The sequence below is a fragment of the Balaenoptera musculus genome, chromosome 16, assembly GCF_009873245.2.
Source record: "Balaenoptera musculus isolate JJ_BM4_2016_0621 chromosome 16, mBalMus1.pri.v3, whole genome shotgun sequence".
NCBI lineage: Eukaryota > Metazoa > Chordata > Mammalia > Artiodactyla > Balaenopteridae > Balaenoptera > Balaenoptera musculus.
The window spans coordinates 10,056,282-10,075,256 of NC_045800.1; the positions used below are offsets into that span (position 1 = coordinate 10,056,282).

Here is an 18,975-nt window from a genome sequence, read left to right on the forward strand (position 1 = left end):
AACAGATGGGGGAAGTGTTGGGCTGTGTGCTCTGCGTGGATTTCTCCACTCCTGTCTGTAAGAAAGAGTAAAAAGTATGCTGCAGTACCAGAAAAAATAAACGCAGGAAATATTAATATTGCTATAAAAGGTATCGTTTAAATCTCTCAGGGAATACTTTGCCCCATGTCAACCATCATGTTTTATAGAGCAGGCCGTGCAGCTTGGTGGACTCAAGGGGAGGCACTGACCTGTGACAGCGGGAGGTGATCACATCACAGTTAGAGGGGTGGGTAGGGTACCGCAGATGCAGCATCAGCCATGTCAGAGGGAACCGGCCCGTTGTCTCCACGGAGCAAAGTGAGGTCAGTACCACTGTGGAGGTGTCCGCAGAGCACTCGGGAGCACGTGGCAGGGAGTCACCTGGAGGATAGCAGCGCAGAAGAGAAACCAAGCCCCAGTGGCCGCGTGGGAGGGGCGGGGACAGAGCTGCCTCCACTGAGCCAGTGGTTTGGGTCTCGGGCTAAGTGTCCGTGTCCTGGGATGTCTTTGATGCAGGAACCTGCGAGCTGGGCCACGGGAGCCGCTGGGTGGCCTGGGATGGGCGTGTCGTTCTGCCCCTCACCCCCACCATGTGCCCCACTGGTCTTCCCTGACTTTTTATCCCCAACCTCTTCTCCCTTCTTCCCCCCTTTCTATTCACTCTCCCATCCTCCCTAAGTTGCGCTTGAAGTCCTAGATTACGCAGGAGTATTGCTGGGTTCTGCTGGGGTTCCCCAAAGACTCCACAGACCCCCATATGAGCCTGTTGTGAAATAATCAGCTGGGGAGGGAAGCAGCACACACTTTCAGAATTTCCCACCGGTAGTAGTTACTGGTTTCAGACCTTGAAGGTGGATGGCTTAATGTTATGAATGAACACTGTTATCTTACTGATGCATTTTGGGGAATTATTTTACTATCCTTGAAGCTTATCATCTAATTGGAAAGCTGGGTGACAGTTTTGACCTGGTTTTCCTGGAAATTAAAACCATTCTTAGTATCTCAAGTCACCTTACCAGTCCTTTTGACCTGGGAGCCCATCATTAGTAACATCATTCTGTATCCATGGCGATACAAATCCAAGGAGTCTCTCTGATGATCCTCCGAAAAGAGTGGTGCTCGAGATCGTGGTAGTGTCTTCAGCCTTGAAGAACAACGGAGATAGTGACCGTCATGGGCCCAACAAGGTATAGTTGGAAGGTCAGGTTCATATTGAATGGCTTGTTGGATTCTCAAGATAATATCCTGTTTTGGGGGCATTCTTGCTTCTCAGTAGATGAGGAAGCTGAGGCCGAGAGGTTAAGCAGGAGCAGAGTGGACTTGGAACTCAGGGCTTCATCCTTTTCCCATGCAGGCAGCACGCATTTAACCAGCATCTCCTGTGTGTCCACCCTGAACAGGACGTGGTCCTTACCGCCCCGTGTTACCTCCTTCTACAGCAGCAGGTGGTGGTGTCCTTTTGGTGATGTTGGTCCAGCATCTCAGATACTCCTGGTTTCAGCAAGACTTTGTGGTTTACCCATTTCAGATGGAGGAAAGGCTTCTCAGTCAAAATGCTTTCCTTTAAAAATGGAGAAATCATAATTCCACCTTTGTCCAGAGAGAAATTTTTCTGCATCATAATTGCAAGTGTCTTGCTTTTTTTTTTTTTTTTTTAAAAAAAAACAGTATTAGAGCTTTCCAATGCCTCCATGAAATAGGGACAAGGCTTCCCCTTATCCGAGGGCCAGGACAGAACAGGTTGGCCATACGGGTCCTGGGCTCTCCTTTAAGGGAGGAAAGTGTTGCTGCTTCTGACCAGCTGCTTCCTTGCTCAGTCATCTCTTGTTGACCAGTTCTGGCTCAGAGGAAAGCAAATTCCACAACATTCTTGGTAACTTGCTGATCATACAATGTGGTTGTAATAAATATCGATGATTTTATGACCCAGGCTAAGCCACTGTCAATTCATTCTAACATTGTGGGTGCTGTTTCTGTAATCAGTTGTTGGAGACCCAGGACCCAAATGACATCTGATCCTGGCCTTGACTAGCTGTGAAAGGGGTGGGCCAGGTGGCCTTTGGGGGCCCGTCATTTCGGATATTGACTGGCCCTGACTCTAGGAGGTGGGAAGTGGGAGGTGCTCTGAGATTATGGGCCAAACTGATTTCTTTGTTCTTCTCCATTTCCCCTCTTACCCGCATTGCTGCTCAGGATCCAGAGTTCAAAACATTGTTATCAGTCCCTGAATTCAGCAGCATTATGACTTAGCCTTGGGGGGCCTCATCTGAGGACCTTCCAACTAAGTTCCCAGCAACATCTTTTAAGCATTGCTTTGCCCTTCACTTCTCTCTAGAGAAGACTTCTCTGACCATCCTATACAACAGGGGTTGGTGAACTTGCTGTAAAGGGCGAGACTGTAAATATTTTAGGTTCTGCAGGCCATTAGGTCTCTGTTTCGACTACTCAGCTCTGCCAGTGTCACATCACAGCAGCCCCAGACAATATGTAAGCATGGCTGTGCGCCTATAAAACTTTGTTTACAAAAACAGACGATGGCTGGGTTTGGCCCGGGAGCTGTGGTTTGCCAGCTCCTGCTTTGCAGCCCAGAGCCTCCATCTCTGGGTGTGCCACTAACCTGCTGAATTCTTCTCCCTGACACTTAGGACCACCCTACATACTTTATAGTTTTGTAGATGTTGTATTTATTGTCTATCACCCCACTGTAATTAATATCCCATAAGTGCAAGGACTGTTTTTGTTTCCTGTTGCTTCTTGAGCATCCAGAATAAAAAAAAGCATGGCCCATAGTAGGTGTTCAATAAATAATTGTTGAATGCGAAAAACAAACTTTTGAAATGTAACCTGCTTGTCAGTTGGGGCTTTCTGCCCTTGTTTTGGGGTGTGTTTTTCCATGTTAAATATGACTTTTATTTTCTTCTCTTGGTTGTGGTTACCTCTTTATGTTCCCATCCTGTTCAACGTCTGGGCCCTTCTTGGCGTGGATGCCTCGGTGGGGTTAGGGGTGCCCCTTTGGGGGGCCCTGGCCCTCCATGTTGGCTGGCGGTGGTGTTGGGGAGAAGGATTTCTAGAACCAGATGCGTGCAGCTCCTGGGATACAGGGACTGAAATGTGAAGTAACTTTCTTTCAATCTTATGTGGGAGATTCGTCCAGACCACATTCAAAAGGGCAAAACAATTGCCTTGTGACGCTGCCCAGCTTTGGAACCGTCCCAGAGCTGGGAAGCTTTGTGTTTTGCTGGGCCTGGGACTCCGGGTACCATTCATAGTTCTCACTGTGAAGGATGAAAGCCGATTCATGGACCCTCGTGGGTCCCGGCTGGCAGCTCTGGCTGTTCTTAAAGACGCATGGCTCCTTGTCGCTCCTTTCGCGGAGGCTGGGTCCTGCCAGGTCCCATCTTGCCCTGCACGTCTGGGGACTGTGACCCTGTCGGAAGTGGTCACCTTCCGTGTGTCTGCCTGGGGCAGGGGAGGGACTCACAAAGAGCCACGAGACCTCAGCCCTCGCTTCAGGAGCTTGGCATCTCCCCTGGGGACAGGACAGGTCCATCAGGAATGTGGTCCATCCCCAGGAGCTGGTGAAGAGGGGAGACCCGCTCCACTCTGGGCCAGGGTGGCTGGTGGCACACCCTCACCCGGGAGGGCACGAGGGATTTGGGCCTTGAAGGACAGGTTGGTGTTCGTGTGGAGGCAAGGGAGGAAGGGACAGCCCTAAAGGAGACAAAGGCAGAGGGCTGAGGAGGCTGAAACCCAGGGTGTGTGGCGGGGGCTCGTGGGCAGGGAGCGGTCCAGCTTTTCTAATGGAGCAACCGGGCCTGCAGCCTTCAGCAGCTTCATTTCAGGATCCATTTAAGTGTAATGGGGACTGCCTCCTCTTGGCTCCCTGGGGGCATTTTTCTCTTTTCTGTTTTGCCGTTAACGCCTCCAGGCTATTATCATTTTAAGAGAAAGCAGTGTATCCCAGCTCACCCAGCACAGAATTAAGTCTCCAGGCCAGCCGTGTTCTGATCTGAGCCGGAGAGTCTGAGGCACCTCTTTTTAAGAAGCTCAGATTTGTGACAACAGGCAGAGTCAGCACAAATAAATGGGGGTGTGTGTGCGTGCGTGTGTGTGTACACAGCCGTGCAGTCATGTGGAATGAAACCATTGGTAAAGCACACGTTCTCACAGATTAAAAACGCCACAATGATAGACTTTCCCGGGGGTTACAGTGTAAGCAGGCTTTGGATTGATAATTGACTTCAGAGTTTTCTTGGATAGTGTCTTTCCAAGTTGGGTTTGGGGTTTGTGTTTAACGCTCTACAGTTTGTGGAAACCCAGTGGGGCAGCTTTTGCCGGGCGCTTCCTCTGGTTGGTTTTGGATGCTCCTCTTCTCCTTGGCGAGGGCGGCTTCTGGGGGTGCGAGGAGAAGTAGACACCCCTGGGGCCATTTGCAAAGCATGAACTGCCTCTCCCGGGCGTCAAGGGGCCTCCACTGACCTTTGTTGGACGTTCTCTCCTTTCCCTCTTTCCCATCTGTCTCCGTCTTCTCTCTCCCACCTTTCTGCAGAGCCATCAACCAAATACCAAATCTCCCAACCAGAAGTTTACGTGGCTGCGCCCCGGGAATCGCTAGAGTTGCGCTGCCTGTTGCGAGATGCCGCCATGATCAGTTGGACTAAGGATGGGGTACACTTGGGGCCCAACAATAGGACAGTGCTAATTGGGGAGTACTTGCAGATAAAAGGTGCCACGCCTAGAGACTCCGGCCTCTATGCTTGTACTGCTGCTAGGAATGTAGACAGTGAGACTGTCTACTTCATGGTCAATGTCACAGGTGAGTTGGCCTGCCAGCCGCTGCTCTCTCTCTTCTCTGTAGCCATTCTTCTGGGTAAAGTGTTATTGGACAAGTGAAATCATAGTGGGATCTGCTAATTGGATGCCAGGCACAGAACTTCACGGTTTGTGATTGATCTGTTTTTGAAGTTCTTCTACGGGACCTGGTATATCAGAGAGGCTGGTCGTTAAAAATGACAGGATTCTCATGTGCACAGTAACATTTTTCTTTTAAGACAGCACACTTTCCTATAAGTAAAAACACATCTTTTTTTTTACCCCCGTACCACCGGCATCCTTGGCATTTAGAACATAGAATTGAAATTTGGATGCTGAAGATTTCTGCTTCCTTTTGTTAAAATTTGAGTTTCTCTCCTTGACTTTTCTTCCATGTGGTGAGGAGGGACTGCACAGGGCCCCTTTTGCAGCCAAGTTTAAAGTTCCGCTTTCAGGATATTAGTAAACGGTCAGAAGGCCACACGGGGGCTAAGTTTTTCTAGCGACTAATTCCTTTCTTGAAGGAGACCCCGAGTGCTGAAAGGTTGTGTTGGAAAGAATCTTTGGATATTACACAATCAGTAAGTTCTTTGGGGACTCGAGTACCATTTGAAGCTTAAAATCCAGTTTCAGTATATCCAATTTTATAGCATGTTTAAATAATGTGAAAGCAAAAAACGTTGAGAATCATAATATAGACGAACCATCATCATGGAGTGAAAATTTAAGCCATTAAAACCATCTTAACTAAACATGGTCTCAGACTTCTTGCCTGGGTTCCTGGGTTGTTGAATCCCCTTTCCAGAAAGACGAAGTTGTAGATGATTGCAACCTTTGGCTTTGCAAAAACACAACCATGGATATGTTCTTTTGAATACAGATGCCATCTCATCCGGAGATGATGAGGACGACACAGATGGCTCGGAGGATTTTGTCAGTGAGAACAGTAACAGCAAGAGTAAGTAATGGCTGTCTCCGAAGGTCCCCGAGAGAGGAGAGCTCGGTGGGAAGTCCTGACTCTAAGCTGTCTCCCTGTCGACTGTTCGGGATGCTTGTTGCCTGCCGTCCCCACCTCTCTCCGCTGTGTCTACTCTCTTGACTCTCAAATCTGAGAATAAACCAGTGTTACTGTACACCCTTCTCTACTGTTTGTTCTTTCTTATTGTGTCAGTGGCCACTTTCTTTTGAAAGCAGTTATGACTTTTCTTTCCTTGGTTTTCCTTTTTCCTCTGGCTTCTCACTATTTGGAGATGTAAAGCCAGTAGAGCCATGTAACATCCTGATCTTCTTCATAACCGTCGACGGTGCTTGGCTTGTCCCAGTGGTTCTCCACGGGGGGTGATTCTCCTCCTTCCCCCTCCCCAGGGGGACACTGGGCAATGTTTGGTTGTCTCAGCACAGGAAGGGGGGGATGCTAGTGGCTTTGAAGAGGCCAGGGATGCTGCTAATAAACATCTTTACAATGTACAGGGCAGCCCCGTAACAAAGAATTATCTGGTCCAAAATGTTGATAGTGCCAAGGTTGAGAAACCATGACCTTGTGAAACATCATTGCTTGCCGAGCAGAAATAAGGGAAGTGTGTCTTACGTTGCATATAGAAAAGAGGGGCAACAAACGCTGTTTGCATATTTAAAGGCAGTTAAAGCACTGCCATAACTGACACTAGGAGGCCTTTACATGGTGAGTGAGAATGTGGCCTCTCAGAGCTGGGCAGCCTCGGTTCAAATGCTGCTCCACCACTGCTGAGTTGGGTAACCTTGGGCAAGTAATTTAACTTTTGTGCCTCAGTTTCTTTATCTGTAAAATGGGAATAATCACAGTATCTTTTGGGGTTATGAGGATTAGTGAGTTCATATTTGTACATTGCTCAGAAGAATATTTGTGAGTGTTTATTCAATAAAGAAGATCAAATATAGCAAGTTGTATTTTCCAATGACATGGTTGGAATATTTCCAAAGTGATTTTGCACTGGTCACTGGCATTCCTTGCTTAGATGTTGTATTCTACGTTTTCGCAAAAGGATATTACTTTAATAACTTTAAACAAGGCCTAAATAATAAGATAATTCGTTATTAAAATAGACCCAGGGCTTTTTCAAGGAAGAAGAGAAAATCCATGTTGTCCGGCACCTGGGATAATGTTTTGCTTTAGTGGGGAACTGCATTTGTCTCTTGAGTCTCCTAGCAGCTTAGGCAAAAAGGGAGGTATCTGGGCTTATATAGTTTTCACTCTGTGGCAAGAGAAAGCTTGCGGCCTGGACCACTCGCGTCAGCGTCACTGAAGAACTTACTAGGAATGAAAATTCTTGGGGCCCACCCCGGACCCGCTGAATTAGAAACTTTGGGAGTGATTCTGATGCACAGTAAGCGTGAGCACCACTGGCTTAGGGACTCGCACACGCACATCTGCTTCCAGAAGGAGTTTATCGTTAGCGATCTCGTTGGTAAAACAGTGGGTAATAAGGCGAGTGAAAGTGTCTTCCGCTGTGATTTGTACCAGCCTTCCAATGAGGTCGTTATTATCATTGCGATTTAGTAATAAAACGCTGGTACGTTACAACATGCCACTCACTTCTTATTAGTTCTTTGGCTCTGGCAGGAGAATCAGTGACCCTGACAGTGATGAAAAGGGTCTGCTCTGGGCCGACTCTGGGCTGGCTGCTGGTTCGTTCAGTCAGTGCCCCCAGGGACCGGATAAGGTGGAGAAAGGAGTTGTTTGTTTGTGTTTTATTCATTGGGAATGTGTGATTCAGTGAGCCAAAAGCAGCGCTGCAGTTCAGTCAGAGGCCTGTGGCATGTCTAATCCCAGCGCCCCTCTGCCAGTACTCAGGGTGATGACGGGGGTGAAGGGAAGATGCTCGCACAGTTGTTTACGGCTCTAAAGTGGTACCCGCACGTGGGAGCCATTGCTGTTGACTGGGACATCAGATTCAGCGCGGTTCTGTGGGCATGCCTGGGAACTGCGTTGTTCTGGTGATCAGTCCCCTGCCTAATAGCATGTTACCCGGAATATGCAGGAAGTTATAAAATGTAACAGCAGGATAGGCTAAATGAACTGAATCTCTCTCTGATGACTCTCTTTTCATCCTGAATACTAGTCCTGACTGCTCGGTGCCCAGGTAGGGCCAGGTAGTAGTAGAGTGTTGCATTTAAGAAACGCCAGCCCACGTTGAGTGAATTGCCGTGCCTTCACCTTGCAACCTGGGTTCTTTGTAATTAGCTCTCGAATGACACCAACTCTGCCCCGAAGTGGGTGCTCTGCAGTGATTAAGGGCTGGTGTTAGCTGTACCAGGCAGATACTGCTGTCGGGAATTGCCTCTGTTTGGTGCCTGTGAAACATTAGATGCGATTTAAAGTGATAGCAGTTCTTAGCTGGCTGCTTGGCCTCTGCCATCTGTTAGTGTGATTAGGCCGGTCTGATTCACAGGTGCAGCCTGGGGCGTCTGAGATTAAGCAGCTGTGGCCTGTGTGGACAGAGGAATGCCATGGCCGGGGTAATTGGCAAGGCGGGGAAGGGGATGTTGCCATTAAGACAATTTTTTGCCACCTCGAGTGTCAAATGCCTGACCTGATTAATAGGGAAAATTGTAGAAGCACCGAATTCTTTGCATTTTCAGCCACCTGGAAACCACTCATGTGTCCAAATGGATTCCTTCGGTGCCTTCTGATCGCCTGGAGATGCCACTGGGGTGTGTTTGAAAGTTCCCCTTCAGTGAAGTTAACAAATGATGCTCCGGCAACCCTGTGCTGACAGTGATATTTCTGAGCTTCTCTGAGAAGGGTTTTTCTCATTTAGGATTGGTCTATGTTACTTCTCCATCAAGTGACTCCAAAAATAGATTGTAGGTTACTCTCATTGCTGGTATTCTTGTTTATCTAATTTTGTCAGTTAACTCTCAGAAGGCAAGCTTATCTGCCTGGTAGAGTTCTTCTTAGATTCTGTACAGAGTACAAAAAGTATGGTAGTCAAATATAATGGCAAAAAGAACAGTCAAAATTTGAGGCAGGATTGTTGCATTTTGGCCGTGAAACTGGTATCCGTTAACCTCCAGGTCCGATTTGATTTTTATAGGAGTGTACTGCAGTGTTCAGGTTGATCTGAACCCTTACCTCATCCTGCGAGACCCAGCTCAAAAGTGGGCTCCTCTGTAGAGGATTTCCTTGTTTACACTGGGCTATTGAGTGGCTTTGACTGTTGTTCACGGGTTCTGTTGTATCACAGGTAGTGTACATTGTATCACGTGTAGTGTCACGTAGTTATCTCAGACCCGCCTTTTCCGGTAGATTGCTTCTGGAGGGTAAGGACTATCCTGGACGTTGAATGAATATTTTGTGGAACTACCGTCCTCACGTATATCTTTTACGGATCCCATTAAAAACAGAGCAGCGTTCAGGTTTGGTTTGTACATTAAGAGAATAAGCCGGTGTTTCTCAAAGAGTATCCCTTGGAACCCTAGTTCAGCATAATTCTCTGCCAAAAATGAGTTGTATTTTGAAATGAATTTGGAAAATACCTCATACTGTGACCTTTCTTGAAGACTTACAGTGTCTATCAGCCTATTACAAGCTCTGAGAAGTTCTGTAGTAAAACATCTGTTTCTTTTTGTCCTTTCCCAGGGTTTTCCAAACTTATTGACCATAAGACCCTTTTTAAAATATAGCATCTATTAACATCCTGCTGCACGTGCTTTGAAAATCCCTGCAATGGGCTGATTTGATTGATCTGACTCCCCCTCCCCCCCTTTAAGTCAAGTTCTTCCATCACAGATGTGAAGGGCATTCTCCGGTCATACTTTAGCAGCTGACTAGCTGATGACCTCACACTTGACCAGTGCTAGACGTTTCCCTGAGTGGAACAACCTTGTGATGTCACTACAAGCCTGGCTGCCAGGAGATAATGCTGCTGCATATGCCCTTTGGTGAAAGAGACTTTCTCCGGACAGAAAGTTGTGATTTCAAATGCTAATTTTTGAAATGCATCCAGGTTGAGGATTTTGAAAAGGTTCAAGCTTTGTGCTTTAGCTTGAAAAAGCGTAACTTAACTGGTCCTTGCCTTCCCTAGGTACTAGGTATCTTAATGGGTCATCTGGCAGCAAATAAATAGACACGTCTGTCCGTTTTTTTCGAGGTACTTTTTATCACCTCCGGCTTGTGTTTAAGTGATTACTGTCTCTGGAGAACTTGAGACTGACTTCTTGGGAAGGGCATGAGTGACAGAAGGTTCAGGTTGGCTGCTTAACTAGAGGGAATTGATAGTAAGACAGCTGTATCAGGTGGAGTGGTTCTTTCTATTGAGTGAAGAGAGAGAAGGTAATTTTCTATTTTGGCTTTATTTTCGTTCAGACCTGCAGCTGCCCATCCTCCATATTAGGGAGAAAGGCAATTTTTTTTTTTTTTTTTTTTTTTTTTGTAAGCAACTGGGGAAAATGAAGGTTCTTGGCCTGAGATTCTGAACTTTCATTGATAGACCTGCCGATAGTAACAGTTCGCCGTCGTCACCTTGGCTCTAATTGGGATTTTCCTTGGAAGAGATCGTATCTAAGTTGGTAAATGCTGGTTTCTTAGTTGTGTTGAAGTTTCCAGGAACTGAAGAAAACAAATTTTTAGAAAATGTACAAGCTGCCTAAAGGTTTTGAAACACCTTTGCGGTGAAAACCTCATTACAAGTTGGTTTGGGTGTTTTATCACAAAGGCCAGTGATGATGTCCCATCCATTCGGCCAGACTGAGTGTCTTGTCTTTCTCGGCCTCCCCTCTGGTCCAGCAGCATCACGGGCCACTAGCGGGTTCTCTTTTGAAGGCAGAGCCTGGGAACTCCCCCAAGCAACTGGTCTCCCAGTGGACTTAGGTGTTTCACACGTGGGTCACTTGCCTGGTTTGTTTTAGTGTATTTCTTATTGAATGCCTCGTTGGTCAGCAAGCTGTTGTTTTAATGAGATTTCTCAAATAAAGCCCCCCTGAGCCCCACAGTCACACCTTCACTGACATCTCCATATTTTGTTAGATTTGTTTTCTCTTTCTCTGTGCAAAACTGAAGACAGATGAACTGCAGTCTACTGCAAGGATGGGGTAGAGCTCTCAGAGACGTGCCTCCTTCCCTCATCAGGGGTCAAAGCATTGAAATGTCCTGATTAGTGATATTTTTAAAGGCACTAATTATAGACTTAAGACAGAGGCCTTAGTGAGGCTTTAGAGAGTTTGTGAGACTTAATCTAAGAGCTGAAACAGGCTGTTGTTTTTTTTTTTTTACATCAATAAAAATACAGTTGGCAGTCATCAGCGGCCACAGCTCACATAAATCTTGAACTTTTGACTTAATTACCATGGGAGAGTTCAAAGGGCAGCATGGAGTGGTTGAAAGAGCACTGCTCAGGGAGCTGGAGACTTGGGTCTAGGCTCAGCCCAGCCTCTGGCCATGTGACCTTGATCAAATCACTTAACCTTTCTGGATGACATTGATCACACCAGCCGTTGGGCCAGATGGTCACTGAGGTCCCTTTTGGTACAGTGGTAATTTGAGTCCGTGTTTTTCCTTTAAACCACGAGGCTGTATTCTCTCTATTTGGTTAGAGAGAGAGAGAGAGAGAGAGAGAAAAGACCATAAACCTTAGATGTCAGGGTGGGGATACGTAAGAGTTTTTGTGGGAGCTGGCTCAGCAGCCCATGTTTTCTCCTTAGGTTTAGGTTGCAGGGTCAAAATAAATCCTCTGATCCTATCATTTGTCGACAGAATCAATATCTGTGTAGAATATAGATAGATACCTGGAAAGAATGTTAGAACTGGGAGGGGCCTTATCAGAACATTCAGTTCAGCTCCCTCATTTTATAGCTCAGGCTTTTAACAGTTGTCCATCTGGTCTGTCCATCCATCCATCCATCTGTTCAATAAACACTTGAGTGCCTGCTTCATAGTCTGAAGATGGCTCCAGCTGTATGCTCCAGGTGATCTACCCTTATTGGTCAGCCGACATCGAGAGGAATATATTTCAGTCTAGGAACACCCTGGGCATGGAAACAGACATAAGTAACCGAGAAAATGGTGGACGACCAGAGAAGGAATGATGAATCTTTATTGTGGGATGAAGGGGGGTTAAGAAAAGCTGTGTTGAGGGAACGTTGAGGGAAGTTTCTGTGGGGTTATAAATCTGCTTAACCAGCCACAAGTTAAGAGACTTCTGTTGTATTAAATCAAAATTCTACTTACTGGGTATTATTACTAATATACAGTATCTGTTTCAGTGTAGAAAATGATAATGAGTAAATACGCTAAACCTTGATGATGGGCTTGTATTTATTTATTTATTTTGGCTAGGTCTTACTGTTCCCTTAACTCTCTCGTTACGAGTATTTAATGACTAAGAGAATGTCGTTCTTTTGCTACATGCTACAGCAGAAGATTTGAGAGTGTCAGAGCAGAAGGGACCATACCTATCATCTAGGTCAACTTATTTACTCCTGATTTAAGTATGATTCATGTTTTATGCCATCAGGGGTTTATACCACAATTCCATCTCTATTAAACATATCCCTAAGATTATGTCAGGGAAGGTATACAAAGTGGATGCCGTACACCTCTTTCAAGCAACATGATGTGGCCTTGGCCATCCGTATTGAGCATCTACTGTGTGCTAGAGTCTTCTCTGCTTTTGTAGATCATTAATTTGTTAAGTGAGCTCCTCCTCCAAATGAAAGTTGTTAATGCTGTTCACAGCCTTGGGATAGAAGAGGCCTCATTAGGTAGAGGAGCTTTTTGGGAGCCTGGTCCCTGTTTCTCTCCAGCTGCATTGTAGTTTTTGGGGTGGGGACCCTGGCATTTCCATGTGTCCAGACTGCAAACATAGCAGGAAATACTGAAGACAGGAAGAGTTCGCAGAGGACATAGGCCACTGATGATGGAAACACAGCAGGGCTATTCCTACAGTGTAATTATTTTTCTGGACCTTCCAGATTCTTCAGGTTTTCCATAAAACTAGTTTATTTCAGAAAGAGCCGTTGTAAAATAATAAAATAACTCCTCCCCTCCAGCATTATGTTCTTAAAAAAATTCGTGAGCTTGACATCTTAAAGGAAGGCCTCATCATGAAAGTACATCGTGCCTGTGTGATGTTAGCACCCAGAGTGGTGTTGGACACGGGGTTGGTGGTGACCCATCACTGCCACTCAGGGAACGTCGAAAACTTGGCCTGACAGCCCTTTTTGTTGAGCCAAGCTTTACCGTTATTCAGAGAAAGCGAATGTTGTGAATTCAGTTTTCCAGTGACAGTCATGTAGGTGATTGGCTTCTACTTTGTTGATTAGATTTCATGGCGCCTCACCCACCTGCGATCTCTGAGCCTTTAGATGAGAAACATGGTGCCCACAGACTTTATTTTTTTAAAATTTTTTTCTGGTTTCTTTTTTTTTTTTAACATCTTTATTGGAGTATAATTGCTTTACAATGTTGTGTTAGTTTCTACTGTATAACAAAGTGAATCAGGTATAAGTATTCATATATCCCCATATCCCCTCCCTCCTGCGTCTCCCTCCCACCCTCCCTATCCCACCCCTCTAGGTGGTCACAAAGCACCGAGCTGATCTCCCCGTGCGATGCAGCTGCTTCCCGCTAGCTATCTGTTTTACATTTGGTAGTGTATATATGTCAGTGCTACTCTCTCACTTCATCCCAGCCTAACCTTCCCCCTTCATTGTGTCCTCAAGTCCATTCTCTACATCTGCGTCTTTATTCCTGTCCTGCTCCTAGGTTCATCAGAACCTTTTTTTTTTTTTTTAGATTCCATATATATGTGTTAGCCTACGGTATTTGTTTTTCTCTTTCTGACTTACTGCACTCTGTATGACAGACTCTAGGTCCATACACCTGACTACAAATAACTCAATTTCATTTCTTTTCATGGCTGAGTAATATTCCATTGTATATATGTGCCACATCTTCTCTATCCGTTCATCTGTCGATGGACGCTTAAGTTGCTTCCATGTCCTGGCTATTGTAAATAGTGCTGCAATGAACATTGTGGTACGCGACCCTTTTTGAATTAGCCCACAGACTTTAGATGAGAAGCATGGCTGTGTGTCTGTTTTGCACAAGCAGATTTTATAGGTGCAGTTTTGATGATTGAAATTTCACCCCAGGGAAGTGGCTACCTACCAGAAATTCCAACAAAATTCTTTCACCCTTGTCCTAAATAATTCCTCAGGCTCCAAGAAAAAGGTGCTGGTTGCCAGTGTGCTACTGCCACAGGCCATGACCGCACAGGCCCATGTGGTCTGGGGATCCCCATGTGGGTTGCAGGCTCACCAGCAGCTTAGCCCAGCGAGGGAGAAGCAGCGCAACGTTCCTAGTTGCTAACGCTCAGTCCTGCTTTTCAACATAGGGAACGTGGAAATCATGCCTGTTGGTACGTAAGCACATGTCTGTTGATTTCTTTGTATATAAAAATGAAAAGACATTCCACAGGATCAGGGCAGCTGTAATTGACGGTATCTGAAAGAGCTACTACATTAATATTTAGCTAATTCGTATGAATAGGCTATTGTGTTTACTTAAACAGATAACATGAATGCAGACACCTGACAGCATGAGGTATGCTTTTCATTTAGGTCAGATTTGTAAAAGTCTTTGTGTAGCGACAAAGCTCATTATTTATTTTGTGCTCTCAATGCTTTCTTTTTTAGTGGCTGTGGACGGATTTTTCTAAGTAGAAGCTTTTAAAATGAAAGATGATTGAAATTGTTTCAGTATATGCCAGGCCCTGGGAGACTTGTGATAAATAGGAATCGAGTACTCCCTGGGGAACCCTCAAAAGAATAGGTGTGTTTATGGGCATTTGACACCCCAAGTCAAGTGGCTACCAAGTTGCCTACTCATTACACATGCAACTGGATTCAGAGGAAAGAAGGGCAGCTCTATTTTCTCCCCCGGCTCCCCTCCCGCCCTCCCCCTGGGCTTTCTGTCTCTGGTGCACATGACCGACAAGTTTTGCCTCACTTTGCTCTGCCTTGGCATCATGTCGATACCACCTATACCCCCACCACCTTGACACTTAGATAAGCAGAAGGATAAAGAAGATACAGCATGTCCCTGTTAAGAAATCCCTGTTTCACCTTTTATAGCAGGTTTCAAGAGCAAGGGTGAGTCAAAGAAGGGTAGGTGTTTTGGATGCAGTTTTTCCACTTTCTGATTCCACCATGACGGCCTGGCTGTTAAGTGAAGGGCATTGTTACCTCGCCAGGAACGAGCTGTGTCATCCACAGAACAGAGGAGGAAACTTCTAAATCTGCATCGTAGACAAAGCCCCTTCCTACGCCCATTTTTGCTTCTGCTTTGTGGAGGGTGTGTGCTGTTGCTCAGTCTAACCCTTGTTAGAAATAAGCACTTATGGATCAGTCTTCAAGAATTTTAGTGTTCTAGAATGTTCTAGGATGTTCAGGGCCCTGCTGATGGACGCTTTAGTGGGGGGTACAGGGATTTTGGTTACCTGTTTGCTAAGACAGAATCACGCATGTGAAAAGTTAAATTGCTGTATAAGATTTCATTGGAAATCCTGGGCAGTAATAACGGAGGCAGTGTGCCTTCAGCCGAGGCTGTCTGTTCTGGACGCCCGTCCTGCACATCAGAGAGGTTAAAGGCATGGATTCCAATGCTTTGGAGAGTAGGTAGGGGAGACAGACAGTGGGCTCTGGAATCAAACTGCCTTGGCTCAAATCCTGCTTGCTCTTCTTCCTAGTTTTGTGGCTGTGGGCAGATTACTTCTCTGTGACTCAGTTTCCCCATCCCTAAACAGGGATTATAATTGAATTGTGTCAGGATTAATACAGTAAACACGTGAGAGCTTTTGGGGCTTTGTCTGCAAATAAGAAGCACCCAGTCAATAGTGGTCATCATGAGCCATTATTAGCAGGCTTGAAGAATTTATGGCAGTATTCCCAATTGATGCTGTGACTTTAATTTAGAAAAAATGTCCCTCCTGTGGTAATTGAAAAAGGTGTCTCCTCCTTTGAGTTTAAAAAATCACTAGTGTCCCTGTCTTTGAGGGCTACTTAGAGGGCACAACTTTAATGTCTAATTGGCAGCTTCCTATTAAGTTACCTGCTTAGACACGCTGGTAGGATTATGGCATTCACAACCACCATTGGAGAGGAAGGAAACCTTTGTGTTTTTTTTTCATTTTAAAAATTAAAACATATTTTGTAACATGGCTTGTTGACTTGTCATATAAAGTGCTGGGAAATTAATGATGCCTCCCTGAATTATTTTACCCTACTGAGATAAGTTATACTATTGATTACCCTTTGAAGCGCCAATGGATAAATTGATGTGGCTTTTGGGCACAACTTGTTTATGTGTATATGTGATCCTTTCATAGGTGTGGTGATCTAAAATGATATATTTGAGGGGGACTCAGCTGTTGTTACGGTGTGTGTTGTCACTGTGTGTCTAAAGTAGCATTTTAAAACATGATTCATAAATTTATATTCTGGCACTAAGAACAGGGAGAGAAGGTTCCCTGTTAATAGACATAAACTATAAACTATCAAGCAGCCCACCTCCAGGGACCTTCTGGGAGGCCAGCTGGATCAGACTTCAGAAAATGTTTCCCTAATGTAAATATTACCCAAAGATTTTGAAAGCGTCGGATCGTTCACATGCAAAAGAAAATGATCTTACCTGTTAGGAGCTTAATGATGGAGATGAAGCTATCCATCTATGTACATTATAATGTCATTTTCCAAAACAGGAGCACCGTATTGGACCAACACAGAAAAGATGGAAAAACGGCTGCACGCCGTCCCAGCAGCCAACACTGTCAAGTTCCGCTGTCCAGCTGGGGGGAATCCAGCACCAACGATGCGGTGGCTGAAAAATGGGAAGGAATTTAAGCAGGAACATCGCATTGGCGGCTATAAGGTAGAATGAAGCTTTCAAAATATTCTATTTCTTAAATTTTTATTTCTTTATTTTTTTAAGTAGTCAAAAGTTAGCAGGAACTAGAAGGAATATTCTTTTAAAAAAAATCAGTAATCATCATAATTGATCGTTTCCATGTTTGATATTTTAAAAAAATTACCCTGGACTTGCATGCAATTTTAAAGTACAGTCCCCATTTGTGTTGTTCTTTATATGAAGAGAGTTTAGTAATAGAAGGGTTGAAAGTTGAGAGTCTGTTTTCTATATGTTTTATGGTCTGTAAAACTAAAACTGGAGCAGAATTTGAGAAGTGTAAGTACAGTTGCCCTATCTGAGCAGGATTGTATGAATAGTGGATGGACTTGGATGAGAGACTGGGGTATGAAATACTACTTATTAAGAGAGAACACTTCCCGGGACTTCCCTGGTGGCGCAGTGGTTAAGAATCCGCCTGCCAATGCAGGGGACACTGGTTCGAACCCTGGTCCGGGAAGATCCCACATGCCGCGGAGCAACTAAGCCCGTGTGCCACAACTACTGAGCCTGCGCTCTAGAGCCCACGAGCCACAACTACCGAGCCTGCGTGCCACAACTACTGAAGCCTGTGCACCTAGAGCCCGTGCTCCACAATGAGAGAAGCCACTGCAATGAGAAGCATGTGCACCACGACGAAGAGTAGCCCCTGCTCACCGCAACTCGAGAGAGTCCGTGCACAGCAATGAAGACCCAATGCAGCCAAAAAAATAAATAAATAAAATTAAAAAAAAAAAAGAGAGAACACTTCCAAGATGACAGAGGCAATCTCCCTGTCCTCCATCCTCAAGGATTCTGAAGAGCCCATTACAGAATGTGGTGAAATATAGTCTCATCACTCACTGGGGAGATTGAAATTGACAGCCGTTTCCCTGAAGATGCCTCTTGAGGCATTTGTTCATCCATTGAGCAAATGTCGATCGAGTGCCCTCGTAGCAGGCACCGTCCTAGGCTCTGGGCAAAGCACGGCCCTAGCTTATCGGGGCTCCTCGTCCAGCAGGAAGGCAGACAAAAGAGCTGGCAATCAAGACACTGATATGGGTGAAGTTAGAAGAGTATGTTGTGCTGTGGATGTGCAGAGAGAGGTGATGTTGGCTCCTTGGGAGACTAAGGTAAAGGAGATCAGGAAAGGATTCTAGGCTGAGTTTGAAGGAAGGTTGTCTCAGAAGAGTGATATGGAACCTCCAGATCATTTAGTGTGGAAGGGGAGAACTTTACGGATTTAGTGTATGAGGACGACTTAAGGAACCTTACTGTGAAATTCTTTGGTGCATTTGGAACATGAATGGGTGTATCAGTTACCCATTGCCTTGTAACAAATTACCCCAAGACCTGGTAGCTCTAATAACAGCATTTATTCTCTCACAGTTTCCATGGGTCAGGAATCCAGGTGTGGCTTAGGTGGCCTTCTGTCTCAGGGCCTCTCACAGGATGGTAATCATGGTTTCAGTTAAGGCTGGGGTCTCATCTGAAGGGTCAGTGGGGAAGAATCTGCTTCCAGACTCACTCATGTGGTTGTTGTCAGGATTCACTTCCTTGCAGGCTGTTGGACTGGGGGCCTCAGTTCCTCACTGGCCGTTGGCTGGAGGCCACCCTTTTGCCACATGAGCCTCTCCATAGGGCAGCTGACAGCATGGCAGCTGGCTTCCTGAGGGGGAACAGACAAGACAGAGGAGAGTATGAGGAAGACAGATGTCACAGCCTTAGTAACCTAATCACAGAAGTGCCTTCCCACCACTTTTGCTGTTTTCTACCATTAAGTAAGTCACCAAGGGAGGTGATTATTGAGGGCACGAATATCAGGAGACATGGGGATCACTGGAGCATCGGAGAAACCTGCACAGTGGATGAAACAGAATATGCATCAACTCAGGCCCCAGGTCCTTAAGAACCATGTGGGAGAGGATTTCTTGGTGGCAGCAGTGTGATACCCAGGAGGACTTTCCTTGATGTACCGCTTACCTGTGTTAACACAGCAACATCACTTTAGATGGCAGGTGAGTCCCTGTCCCATCCCTGCTGCGCTCACATGGGGCTTCCCTCCACACAAAGTGCCCTGGAGCCCTTTCCCGAAACACTCTACACAGTTACTCATCTTGAAAGGGTTAGTATTTTCATCTGTAAGAATTTTTGACTTTTGTTTTAACATTGAAAAATTACTTTCTAGAAGCCAAAACCCAGAGGATAATTGGGAAAGCCTACGA

General features: G+C 45.6%; 1 protein-coding gene across 14 annotated transcripts in view; it reads left to right on the forward strand.

Moving 5' to 3' along the window:
• Positions 1-18,975, forward strand: part of FGFR2 (fibroblast growth factor receptor 2) — a 103,313-nt gene that overhangs the window by 22,336 nt on the left and 62,002 nt on the right. For 11 of the 14 annotated variants that reach the window (XM_036828376.1, XM_036828380.1, XM_036828382.1 and 8 more), the window contains 3 exons: positions 4,571-4,837; positions 5,714-5,791; positions 16,569-16,738. In XM_036828376.1, the coding sequence (XP_036684271.1) occupies positions 4,571-4,837; positions 5,714-5,791; positions 16,569-16,738 (515 nt within the window). The remainder of the gene's footprint in view (positions 1-4,570; positions 4,838-5,713; positions 5,792-16,568; positions 16,739-18,975) is intronic. The other 3 variants (XM_036828386.1, XM_036828387.1, XM_036828385.1) reach the window with 1 other exon arrangement.